Here is a 13,427-nt window from a genome sequence, read left to right as displayed (position 1 = left end):
TTATATAATTATATATAAATATAATTATAATTATGCTATAATTATAGCATAAAAAAGTATTCGTAAATGGACCTATATTGTTGGCAAGTTTCTTACACTTGTGTTAAGTATTTACATAAAACACTTATTTTGTGGCACTTCACAGAAGAAGTTTGCTGACCCTTGACCTAGAATAACCATGGAAAATTATAATGAGAAGAAATAGAGCTAAAAATCCAACAGACAGATTAAAATAGAATTATCAAAATTATTCAATGCAAACAGAAGACATTGAACAATAACAACAAAAAGGAAACAAAGAAAAACAGCTCATTAAATGGGAGACCCAAATTAACCATAGCAATTAAGTATCAATAATTACATTAAATTGAAATTGAACAAATGCTCAAATTAAAAGGCAGAAATTGTCAGAATGAATAAAACGCAAGGTCTAACTATAAGATAAGATATTCACTTTAAATATCAAGACACAGATAGGTTGAAAGTAAATTAAGGAACAAGATATGCCATGTAAGCAGCAAGCATAAGAAACTTGGAGAAACTTTATATTAGTATTAATATCAGATGAGGTATACTTCATAACAAATAGTATTACCAGGAGTAAAAAGCATTACCAGAGATAAAGAAGAATATTTTTTAACAAAAAAAAAAAGGATCAGCTGATGAGGAAGATATAATAATTACAAATGTGAATAAACTTACAATAGAATTTAAAAATACATAAAGCAAAATTGGAAAGAATTAAAGGTAGACATAGAGAAACGTAAAAATTATAGTCGGGAGAATTTTACACCCCATCTCACAAACTGATAGAATATCTAGATTTAAAAAAATACTCAGTAATGTATGAGTTATGATAGTTTTTATATTATTTAGAGAACCTAAAATAGTGATCCAGGCCTTAACACCTTATTAACACAGTGGATTGTGGTCTTTCTTCCTGATTTTCTTTTGAGTCAGATGTATGGGAGGCAAGTATTGTATAGGAAACAGGGTTGGTCCACAGACAAATACACTTTTATCAGTTATCTGGATTACCAGAGCACTATGTGTTGCCAGTTTTCATTTAATTCCTGGCTTAAAATTATGAAAACTTAGAGATGGAGAGGGTCTTAGAGCTCTTATCCAAACCATTTTAAAATTCATTTTAAAATAAAGAATATGTATTTTAGAGATGGGGGGTCTCACTACATTGCTCTAGCTGGTCTCGAACTCCTGGGCTCAAGAGACCCTTCTTCCTCTGCCTCTGAAAGTGCTGTGATTACAGGCATGAGCCATCATGCCTAGCCCTAACCAATTTAAACACGGTTATATGGTTTCTAGGAGCATACACTAGACCAAAGGTCAATCTGACCTCGAATTTAGTTTTCTAATGTACACCACTGCCTGTTTGTTGATAGTGCATAAATGACTAGAGACACTAAGACTGTGCTGAAGGATCAAATGAATCTTTGGGGCTTGTTTGGCTTTTTTCAATTGATTGTTCCCAGCTTCTCCAAGATCTCAATTCAATCAAGGAGAAGGAGACAATGTAGATATAGAGCCAAGTAAACCTCAATAACTATTATAAATTCATATTTAATGTCCAATCTTGTCATACACTAAGGTAACTTAATTCTTCCAGGAGACTATGCAACACATTTGCCAGGGTAAGGTTTCAAATCAGGGTAAGGTTACAAAATGATTCTAGTATCTTTTATTTAATTGAGAAAGTCAAACAAGAAATATTACATTTATACAAGCATATCTTGATGGGCTAAAAATGAAGGTAAAATTCTAGGGAAGGTCAAAAATGAATGACCTATAATTTTACCTTCATTTTCAGTACATAAATGAATACAAAATGAATAAGTAATTTTATTTATCTGGGCCTCATTTTTTTTTAAATGAGAGGAATGAACTTGAGCTCCAAACTTTTCCACTCACTGCAATGTATCTCGGCACTGTATAAAGTATAGCAAAGTAGTCAATATATACAAACACCATTTATATCGATATAATAGAAACTCAGATGATGAATATTAAAACTCAAGTAACATTCTTTGAGGATAACGTTAATCAATAATATATTGCCACACACAAGTTCTTTCCCAGACATAGTCATTTATTTTCTGTCTTAGGTCTCTGGTATTTTATGTTGGATCACTGTTAAATACAATGTTATTGTGGGAAACAGCGGGCAGGGGGCAGCAGATTTCAAAAAGGAACAAGCAAATGCAGTGACATTTACTATGTAAACAATTATTAATACTATAGCAGCTAAAACATTTTTATTCTATCCTTTTCTGTCTCCCGAGCTGCAATCTATTTATATTATCTATTTTTATAACTTTATATTATATATATGTGTATATAACAAATCAAAATGTCATCATTAAAATTAAAATTCTGAATGAAAGTAAAATATTCATATACCTAAGCTTATGTGCTCATATACATGTACTATCTTATGTGTCTATGTGTAAGTATGCATGTGTGGGTAAATCTTTATTTAACTTCTTTTTCCTCTTACTTAGTGATGATAACCACAGAACTTGTTGCCTTTCAGGGAAAAAATGTATAATTCTGGTAAGATTTTTGATGGTAGGAAAATAACTAGTATTATAAAATATTAACAACTCCTAAGAAGTGCCATGGGAAGGCATGATGACACACACAGCTCTACACTCCAAAGGCCTAAAAGGAATTCAAGTTGAGTTAAAAGAAAACTAGGCAAGAGGCCCGAAAAAAGTTACTTATTATGTTAGCTTTATTAATGTCTCATTATATTTATATGTCATGCCATTTTATTTTGAAATGGGTTTTACAGTAAAACTAATTTATCTTCACTCTACTTATCATAGAGTGAAGTAAAAGTATCAGTTATAACCACCAGTTACGGATAGGTACAACCCAGGCTCAGAATGGGTAAGCAACTTGCTCAAATAAAACAATGACCCAATGATTAAAGGAGAAAAAGAACTTACATTCTTTTAGTCCAACGTACTGAACACTAAACAATAGTTGTATCAGAGAATAAAGCAGATAAGGGTAATCAGTTCATAATTTATACATATATCAAGATATCACATTGTATACTGCAAATATATGTAATTTTACGTGTCAAAAAATCCCCAAACATTGTTTGAGCAGCCCCTCTCCTCAGAAAATAGCAGATAAAATTGTTCATAGCCTGATTTTTTTTTTTATTACTTACTGGTTTCCCTTGAACTCCTCTTTCTCCAGCGTTTCCAGTCTTCCCCTACACGAGAAAGAAAATGCTTGAGTCAAGTAGTCCCCTCCAAAAAGATTAATCATACTAAGAAAAACAAAAAAGACTTAAAATGTTCATCTTTAATGTGAAATGTTTCATTACTTACAATAAGACCATGAGGCCCTCTTTTCCTTGATCTCCTTTTCACCCTAACAAAGCATCAAAGCCAGGTGAGTTAGTAAGAATGTGAATTATCGTCTTATATATGCTAGCATATATTCACATACAAAAAGATAGTAAGTATATAGTTCAATACTGAAAAGTAAACATCTCTGTGTGTGTAGTAAAACTTTTATGTGTTTCATACTTAGACAAAGAGAAAATTTAGAACCATATTTTGTAAGGAAATACGTTGTTTTTTAGACCAGTAGGACATACGGGTTCAATAAAATTTAACTGTATATGAAATGAGAAAAATCAATGATTACCTTGGCACCTTGTATACCTTGTTCCCCTAAGAGACCATCTGGTCCTCTTGGTCCCTAGAGGTGAAAAAATATCCTGTTGTTAATTTGAAATGTTCCCTTTTCTTTCTTTCTTTTTTTTTTTTTTTAACTGTTAAGTGTCCTCACAGGTGAAGATGCTGTGCCCTTCTTTAGTTGACAAACTCCTGCTTGATTTTATGCCTGACAACAGAAAATAATACAGCTGCGTATATGGCTCAACCTCTCTGCATGGGAGAATCAGCCCATGTTTTTAAGATTTAATGACAAATAGTAAGTCAAATGAGCACAAAAATAGCTAACTCAGAGGTTGAGGTGGTTATAATATAGGTGTGTTATTTGGGTATTTCGTTCACTTTATAGTTTACTCAGCAGTCAACCAGGATTTATTCTTAATCAACTCTAAATCAAAAGTGGCTGGATTTGTTTCTCTAAACAGTCTCCTTAAGTTTAATATTTTAAGATGGTGCTCTTTTCACATTATTAGAAAATGGTACCAATGCAGGAACAGAAAACCAAACACAGCATTTTCTCACTTATAAGTGGGAGCTGAACGATGAGAACACATGGACACATGGTGAGGAACAACACACATTGGGGCCTGTCACGGGGCCTGGGGGGAGGCAGTGCATCAGGAGGAATAGCTAATGGATGCTGGGCTTAATACCTAAGTGATGGGATGATCTGTGCAGCAAACCACTATGTCACATGTTTACCTGTGCAACAAACCTGCACATCCTGCACATGTGCCCCTGAACTTAAAATAAAAATTGAAGAAAAAAAAATAACAAAGTTTAGCTGGAATGAAAAAAAAAGAAAGAAAATGAGTGCTGACTGCATTATACCTGCTATGCAACTGCTTGCCAGGAATTACTGGGAGATGGCAGGAGCACAGAAAAGGTAGAGAAAATACTACTGAAAATATTCGTGTAAATTTGAAACTTCCCAGTGTTCATTCAATAATTAGTTGCAAAAAAGCCGTTGCAAAAGTCATTCTATAATAAAATGATAGAATACTCTTTCGTTAAATTATCACTTTCTTTGGAAGACCTTAAAGTCTTTGTTCAGGGACTTGATTCAATTCTACAGACTCTAACTGAATACCTGTGGAAAAGGAATTGTATTAAGTGTTACGGTGATTTATAATTGAGAGAAAGTTTCTCTATTATATAAATACACAAAAGACAATAATGTATATATAGAGATAAGACATGCCAAGGACCAAAACAAGAATTCAAAGAAGGAGACAACCTTCACATTTGTAATGGGAATAAAGATATTTTTAGCAGGTGGAGGTTCAGATCTCATAGACTTATTCCAAATAGAAGAAACTCTACATTGAGGGATAGTATGAGAAGAAAATACAGAGGCATGAAAAAAGATGCTCACAGAATAAAAACATAGTTTGTTTGGTTAGGCTATTGATTACATGTTGACAAATATTAAGATGTAAGTGTGGAAAAGAAGACTAGGACTTATAAGGTGAAGGACTGAAGTTTACTTGTAAATAATTTGGCAGAAAACTGATGCTGAAGATTTCTATACAGAACAGTGATACACATCTCCCAGGACAACATACAGATTTGAAGGAGTCCTTTAGGCTTCAGAATCTTCTCTTGTATCACATCTGAGATAAGCTTTGGTTTAGCTTTATATTATTAAAAGCTATTTACTATAATAGGACTCTCTTCTTGGGAACTCTTAGGGTAACTGCATTCCTTGATCCTCTGAGGCACATTCATGGATTTGGACAGAACACACACTTCATGGAGGATCTGTAGCTCCACTGATCCTGATAAAGCCATAGCTCCAGCCCTACAATTTCTAGGTCTATATTCAAGGTACTCCATAATCTATTCCCAACTTCCTTTCTGCTCTATTTTCCAGTGAAGGACTGAAAAACTGAACTACAGTCTTACTGTGCAAAACCTTGAAGATCAAGTTGAGGAGCATAGCCTTAATTTAATAGATCAGTATTTTTTAACATGTGTTATTCATTCAGCAGATGTATACTGAGTGCCTACTAAAAGCCAGGCATTGTTTTAGGTCCAGAGGACATGGTAGGGAGAAGAGACAAATCCCTGAATTCATGAACAAGCAAATAAGTACGTAAAACTAAATTATAAAATGAAAATATGTAGTTAAGTATAATGAAGAAAAATAAAGAACTAGAGAGTATCCAAGGTGGAGAGGACTATTTTAGATAGGGTGGCCTGAAAAGTCTCTCTAAAGTGACATGTGGGTAGATACCTAAAAGAGGTAAGATTGCAAGCTACGCAAATGATTTGGGGAAGGTCACTGTAGCAGAAAAAACAGCAAGTGCAAAGTTCTGATGGGGGGCATGCTTAGAATATTCAATAATTGAGTATCTGAAGATGAAAAAAGAACAATGTTCAAAGGATGACTCGAGTCTTAAGCATGAAGGTCCCTCAGGATTTTGCTCTAATAATCACCCTCAACCCTCAAGATGATCTTGACATTTCATCCATCTGTATTGATTCTTTTTCTCTAGCACCTTCAATGCCTAATTCTTCTCTTTTTGCTCTGAAAGAAACACAGCTAACTTTTTTGAGTAACAAAAGAAGAAGGCCGAAAGAGTGTGAAAAGGAATGAGTCGTCAACATTCTAAAATACTATAAAAAACAAGTAAGGTCTAAATTGAAAATGTGTCCACTGGTAATTAATTGGGCCCTTAAAACTCCTTTACAACCTAGAATTTCTATGTATTTCTTTGATATTTTATTACTGAGTAATTGGTAGAAGATAACAGCATCAATAGGAAGCAAATTAGAAATGTAGATTTGCTTGGGGTGGAGAGGGAGGAGTGGTGGAAGGTAAGGAGTTCGACTCTAGATGATCAAGCCCAATGAAGTAGATATCTCCAAGGCTAGTGATAGAGAGTTAGAAAGTTAGAAGTCATTCTGAGTTTACATGGTGGCAGCCATAAGCATTAAGCTTCAAAAGGCCCCCAGACACACAGTTGTACATTTAGAATTTTTTTTAAAAAAGATTGTTTGGTCCAAAGACAGAAAATACGTTTCATTTCTTAGATAAATCAGATTAAGTGGCTGCGTAGATATATACGTAGAAAAGGCCGCATCTAGCTGGACTAAGTCTCATAATTAATTGCCAGTTTCTTGTTTGGGCACAGGAATCACCTACTGCCATGGCTGAACTAGTCCAAACCCCAATTTTTAAGATGAAGAAACTGAAGTCTGTAGATGTTAGATGAGTAGCCTGACTCCCATGATGTCTAAATATACAAAGACTGAATGACTATGCTTTATTAAGTTTATCATATTTTTTCAAAGGTTAGAAAGAAATGAGGTTAATCCTGTTAGCAAGTGAATTCAGGCTGGAATAGAGGACCTGAAATTCAGAAGTTTACAAAATGAATATTAAACATTCACAAGTAAAGTGCTGATTGGTATTGCAAATCAAGGGAACTCCTTCTAAAATTAAGGAATACATATAGTAATGATAACCACTCATGTTATGTTTTACATTTGAAAAATACTTTTACTACTCAAAGCAATCTAGAGATTCAGTGCAATCCCTATCAAAATACCAATGTCATTTTCACAGAGATAGAAAACAAATCCTAAGATTCATATGGAACACAAAAAAGAGCCCAAATAGCCAAAGTAATCCTAAGCAAAAAGAATAAAGCTAGAAGCACCACACTACATGACTTTAAAGTACACTACTGGGCTGGGTGTGGTGGCTCACACCTGTAATCCAACATTTTGGGAAGCCGAGGAGGGAGGATCACTTGAGCCAAGGAGTTCAAGATCAACCTGGGTAAGATGGCAAGACCCTGACTCTACAAAAAATTTAAAACTTAGCCAGGCATGGTGGAACATGCCTGTAGAACCAGCTACTTGGTAGGTTGAGGCAGTAGGATCATGTGAGCCCAGGAATTTGAGGCAGCAATGTGCTATGATTACATCACTGCACTCCAGCCTGGGTGACAGAGTGACACCCCATCTTTAAAAGATAAATAAAATAAAATAAAATAAAATAAAATAAACTACAAAACTATAGTTACCAAAACAGCATGGTACTAGTATAAAAACAGACACATAGGCCAACAGAACAGAGAGCCCAGAAATAAATCTACACATTTATAGCCAGCTGATTTTTGACAAAAGTGCCAAGAACACACAATGGGGTATGAATGGTCTCTTCAATAAATGATGTTAAGAAAACTGTATATCCAGATGCAGAAGAATTAAATTAAACCCTTATCTCTCACCATATACAAAAATCAACTCAAAATGGATTAAAGACTTAAATATGAAGACTCAGAACTATAAAACTTCTAGAAGAAAACGGGAAAAGCTCCACGACATTGGTTTGGGCAATAATTTTTGGGTTAAAACCTCAAAAGCACAGGAAACAAAACCAAAAACAGACAAATGGGACTATGGTAAACTAAAAAGCTTCCGTACAACATAAGAAACAATCAACAGTTGAAGAGACAACCTGTTGAATGAGAGAATATATTTGCAAATTATTCATCTGACATGGGACTATATATCCAGAATTCACAAGGAACCCAAACAACTCAGTAGTTACAAAAATAATTCTATTAAAAATTGGGGAAAAGACATGAGCAGATATTTCTTAAGAGACAAACAAACGGCCAACAGATACATGAAAAAATGCTCAACATCACTAATTATCAGGAAAGATGAAAATCAAAACCACAATAAGATATCATCATATCACAGAAAGAATGACTATTATCAAAAAGACAAAAAACAACAGATATTGGCCAGGATGCACAGCAAAGGGAACTCTTATATACTGTTGGTGAGAATGTGAATTATTACTAATTCCATAGCCACTATGGAAAAGAGTATGCAGATTATGGAGCCTGGGTGTAGTGGCTCACGCCTATAATCCCAGCACTTTGGAGGCCAAGGCGGGTGGGATCACCTGACGTCAGGAGTTGGAGACCAGCCTGGCTAACATGGTGAAATCCCGTCTCTACTAAAAATACAAAATTAGCTGGGCGAGGTGGCTGGTGCCTGTAATCCCAGCTACTCAGGAGTCTGAGTCAGGAGAATCGTTTGAACCTGGGAGGCACAGGTTGCAGTGAGCTGAGATCATGCCACTGCATTCCAGCCTGGGCAACAGGGTGAGACAACAGGGTGAGACTCTGTCTCAAAAAAAAAAAAAAAAAAAAAAAAAAAAAAATAAAACCAAAAAAAACAACAAATCCCCTTTTGGGTTTTTTTTCAAAAAAAAAAAAAAAAAATTAACTACCATACAATCCAGCAATTCCACTATTGGGTATTTATCCAAAGGAAAATAAATCAGATATCAAAGGGACTTTTGCACCCATGTTTATTGCCGCACTATTCACAATAGCAAATATATGGAATCAGCTAAGTGTCCTTCAATGGACAAATGGATAAATAAAGTGTGGTATACCTACACAGTGGAATAATTTGTAGGAACATGGATGGAACTGGAGGTCATTATGTTAAGTGAAATAACCCAGGCACAGAAAGACAAATACTGCATGTTCTCACTTGAAGGAATGAAGGACATACCATCCCAAAATACGTCATGAAAACACTGGAGAAATTGTAGTTTCCAGAAGGGCAAGCTGATCTCTCTTCCTGCATGCAGCAAGCAACCAAGACCCCTCTGGGAGAGCTACCTTCTCCATACCAGTATGAGAAAACAGTCCTTATCACCAGAGACTTAGAATTGAAGGCTGCGATGGACCTGAATAAACACACTTAATGAAGTAACTCGTATCTTCCACCTGTTTTACACCCCCACTCCCAATATATCTCCTAGTGACTTCCCTAGAAATGTTTACCACTCTAGCTAGAGTTTCTTTGTCCTGTCACTTTTTCTCAAATTTATCACTCTTTGTCTGAGAAGTATAAAAGCATCTTGTTTTGGGCACTTCAGACTTCACTCTCTTGTAAAGATCCCCATATACACACAAAACTAATATAATTTGTAACTTGTCTTTGTTAATCTGCCTGGTGTCAATCAGGTTTCCAGAGCCCGCTGAAAAACCCACTGAGGACTAAAATGGAGGCTGGATGTGATCTCTGGCTGCCCTACACACTCACACGTGGGAGCTAAAAAATTCATTTCATGGAGGTAGAGAGTAGGATGATAGATACCAGAGGCTGGGAAGGGTGTATGGGTGGGAGAGGGAGATAAAAGGAGGTTAGTGGATACAAACATGCAATGAAATACAGAAATAAGTTCTTTTGTTCAATAACAGAGTAGGGTGACTGTAGTTAGCAATAATTTATTGTATATTTCAAAATAACGAGAAGAGTGGACTTGAAATGTTCCCAACACATAGAAATGATAAATGCTAAAGGTAATGCATACCTAATACCCTGACTTGTTTATGATTCATTCTATGCATGTAACAAAACATCACGCCCACCCCATAAATATGTACAAACAGTAACAATAAAAAATAAAAGAATGCTTCTTTAAAAACCCTTTACTTAGTAAAATACTTTCACTTTATTATTTCATTTTCTAAGTCAAGACAACACAGAGAATGAAGAAAGAGAAGCTGTGTGACTACAGTGATGATAACCACATTTAGTTTTAAAAAACAACCCAAAGGTCTAAGTAATGCAGTTATGTTAATTAAAGGTAATAAAGCCTCAAGTTGCTAGATAAGAGTTTAAGGCTGGCAGAAGAACTCTAGGAGAGCTTGGTACTCTCTCTGTTTAAAGCAAGAGTAAGCTAATTAACTGAAAGCTTAGCTTTATCAACATCTTTAAATTTCACTTTGATATTGGTTATAGAAGTTATCTCATGGGTTAGTGTATATGTCTGCTTTGACTTCTAAGACAAAATAAGCTTTATGACAGGCTATAAGAAAGTTAGGCAAATAGCATTATAATAGGCACCTAAATTTGGCATAGTTATATTTTAAAATAATCGTTTAAAAATATCTCATGGATATTCTCTTGGAGTAACTATGCTGGCTAAAGAGAAAATCTAATATTTACATTCTTAGGAAAATTAAAGTTGGCTGCACTGAGCTGTATTAGCAAGTTCTCATAGCAGAAATAAAAATTTGACAGCTCAGCTACATAAACTAAGCATGTTTTATAAAATAAATGCTACTTGAATTATAGGCAATAACTAAATTCACAAATGATCAATTTACAGAACCACTACTTCATATGAATGTTAACATCACTCACGTGCCTAACTAATTAGGCCTAGCAGTCTTCTCTGGCTCATGATTTATACAGCTGAAACAAAACGTTCTATTAAGCAAAAACTAACATTATCAGTGATTTTAAGGAAAAAAAATCTTTTGATTCTCTTCTTGTTATAAACTATTTCAGGAGAAGAAACCATAGAGGAAGATCCGGCTTATCATCTGGAGTGCTTCAGTATTGAATCTAGCTTTGAATCTAAATTTGAAAATTGAGGACTGCTTACCACTATATGGTAAGCATTTCCTTGAAGGGACAAATTTCAGAATTTCTATAGGCAGATCAATTTTACCTCCTCCATAGAAAACCTTAAAACATTACATGTTTTTAATATAGTTATTTTAATCTTTCTCTCCCATTTAAATCTTAAGTGGCATAGTCTGAATAAAAATACTCAGTTGCATGCCTCTATGCTGCCCCTCTAGAGAAACAGTGCAAACTTAAACGTGTCTCATGATCCTTGCCAATTCATGGTCAAGAAAAAAGATGAGGTTAACTTTGCTCTGTGTCATCTCTCCTGTTTGGGTAGCTGGACACAGAGGCATGTAATGGAGTAATACCAGGGGATCAGCTGCCTAGCTCTGAAGAGTTCAATTATAGCTGATGCTGTGCTGATTTCTAGTGACCCAAGAGGCTAAACCACTGTCTTTCTGGTACTGAATTAGAGAACCTGCTAGCTTATATTGTCTACATAAGGGACATGATTTTGTGTATTATATTAATTAGCTTTGGTATATTAAGTTATTTCATTTTATTTAATTATTCTTCAGCTAAACATACAGGGTAGAAACAAAGCTTAGAGTATGTAGGATAAATAATAATACTTTAAAGTTTATGCCATGTTTCTCATCTAAGAACCTCTGTAAGAATGATATTTTAGTCAATCCTGTTATCTTTTCAGCTATATAAAAGGCAGGATTACTTAGGCTGTTTCTTGAGATGGTAGGACATTAGTGCTTGTTTGGGTTTTCCTGTTCTTTGGAAAATTGCAATATTGCATGATCCTTCAAAAACCATTAGACTGTAAAATCTATGTGGTTTAGATCTAAGAGATAATTAAGTCTAGAATCCTCCATGGTATTAATAGTGTTTGACAAATTGCAGGGAATCAGTAAATGTTAGATAGCTGTATGGTGGATGGATGGGCAGGAGAGAAGCAGATAGGAAGCAGACTCCTTGGAGTAGTCTTACCCTTCATTATGGTCATAGGGCAATATGTTAACAGCACCAATCACAGTCAGAACAGCAAGAGAGTATAAGTACCAGTTCCATAATGAAAAGTCTCCATGTGCTCTCTGAGCAAATGTACTTAGGCAGAGCTTCCCTCCAACATACTATGACACATATTTGCCACAAAGAGATTACAGATGTGCTGAAATTAGTGCCCTCCTCAGTCTTTGGGGTGGCAAGGAAAGGCCAGACACAGGAATCTGCAGCTAGGTACCCTTTTCATTTATCTCAGTAGGCTGGACCAATATTCTCATTTCTTTTTTGTGAGTGAAAAACATTGGGAAGAATGGGTCTAGAGTATTGGGATTACAGCCCTAGTGGGAAATGGATTGAAGAGAGAAGAGAGTAAAAACAGGAATATATCAGTGGCTACCAGAAGGGAACGTCCCAACTATTTTGTTTCTCAAATATTCTGGTCTTCAGTCCTTTTTTTGTATACCCAATGTCCATTGTTTACCTAACATAGTCATTCAGTAAAGAAAGCTCTCTCTCTCTCTCTTTCTCTCTCTCTCTCTCTCTCTCTCTGTCTCTCAAGCCCTTATTTCTAAACAAAGCTTCCTTGTTGGATCCTGGGTAAAAATTTTAAAAATGATGAAGAACCATTTAGGGAGAGAATCAGTAAACTGTATTTGAAGGATGTGAGGAAAACAGATCCTTGGGGAGGCAGGAATTGATGATAAAGTGACAAATCAGGAGACAGTAATAGGATCATGGTGAAGTTAGAAAACTGCAGAACAAACGAACTTCCCATATGACTTAATGAGACAGCACAAAGTGGTTTAGGAAAAGACTGTGCTTAGATACACAGTTTCTGCCTAAGGACTCAAATTATTTAATTAACAGAAGGAGCAAATAAGTATTTCTTCTTTTTCTCATCTGTCACAAATTGGTAGAACTTTCCTATTGTGACTAATACAAAGTTGAATAAACACATTTGACCTAACTAAATATTGAATGCTGGCAGGGTACTATCCACTAAATGCAGTTTGGGTACAAATCATCTATCATCATTTTTTATTTTATTGTAAATCTCATTTGGGCTAATATATTAGAGATGTGACCATAGAGTATAAATCTGGAACCCAGGAAGGAAAATAGTTTTTCAGAAAAGAAACAATAATAAAGGCAAATCTGCTCTCTTTCGTCAAGCTTCACTGAAAACACAGGACATGACTTTAAAGTCATTACTTCGAATTGGGAATTCATTAACAACCTCCTCCCATTTGCAAACTGGAACTGGAAAACTGCAGGTTTTTTTTTTTTTTTTTTTTTTTTTTT

General features: G+C 35.1%; 1 protein-coding gene across 1 annotated transcript in view; it reads right to left on the bottom strand.

Moving 5' to 3' along the window:
• Positions 1 to 13,427, bottom strand: part of COL24A1 (collagen type XXIV alpha 1 chain) — a 411,426-nt gene that overhangs the window by 143,202 nt on the left and 254,797 nt on the right. Inside the window, 3 exon segments of the mRNA XM_017850789.1 lie at positions 3,197 to 3,241; positions 3,360 to 3,403; positions 3,681 to 3,735. Of these exon segments, the coding sequence (XP_017706278.1) occupies positions 3,197 to 3,241; positions 3,360 to 3,403; positions 3,681 to 3,735 (144 nt within the window).

The sequence above is a fragment of the Rhinopithecus bieti genome, unplaced genomic scaffold (genome assembly GCF_001698545.2).
Source record: "Rhinopithecus bieti isolate Rb0 unplaced genomic scaffold, ASM169854v2 scaffold_1467, whole genome shotgun sequence".
Taxonomy (NCBI): domain Eukaryota; kingdom Metazoa; phylum Chordata; class Mammalia; order Primates; family Cercopithecidae; genus Rhinopithecus; species Rhinopithecus bieti.
This window is presented reverse-complemented; position numbering and strand designations above follow the sequence as displayed.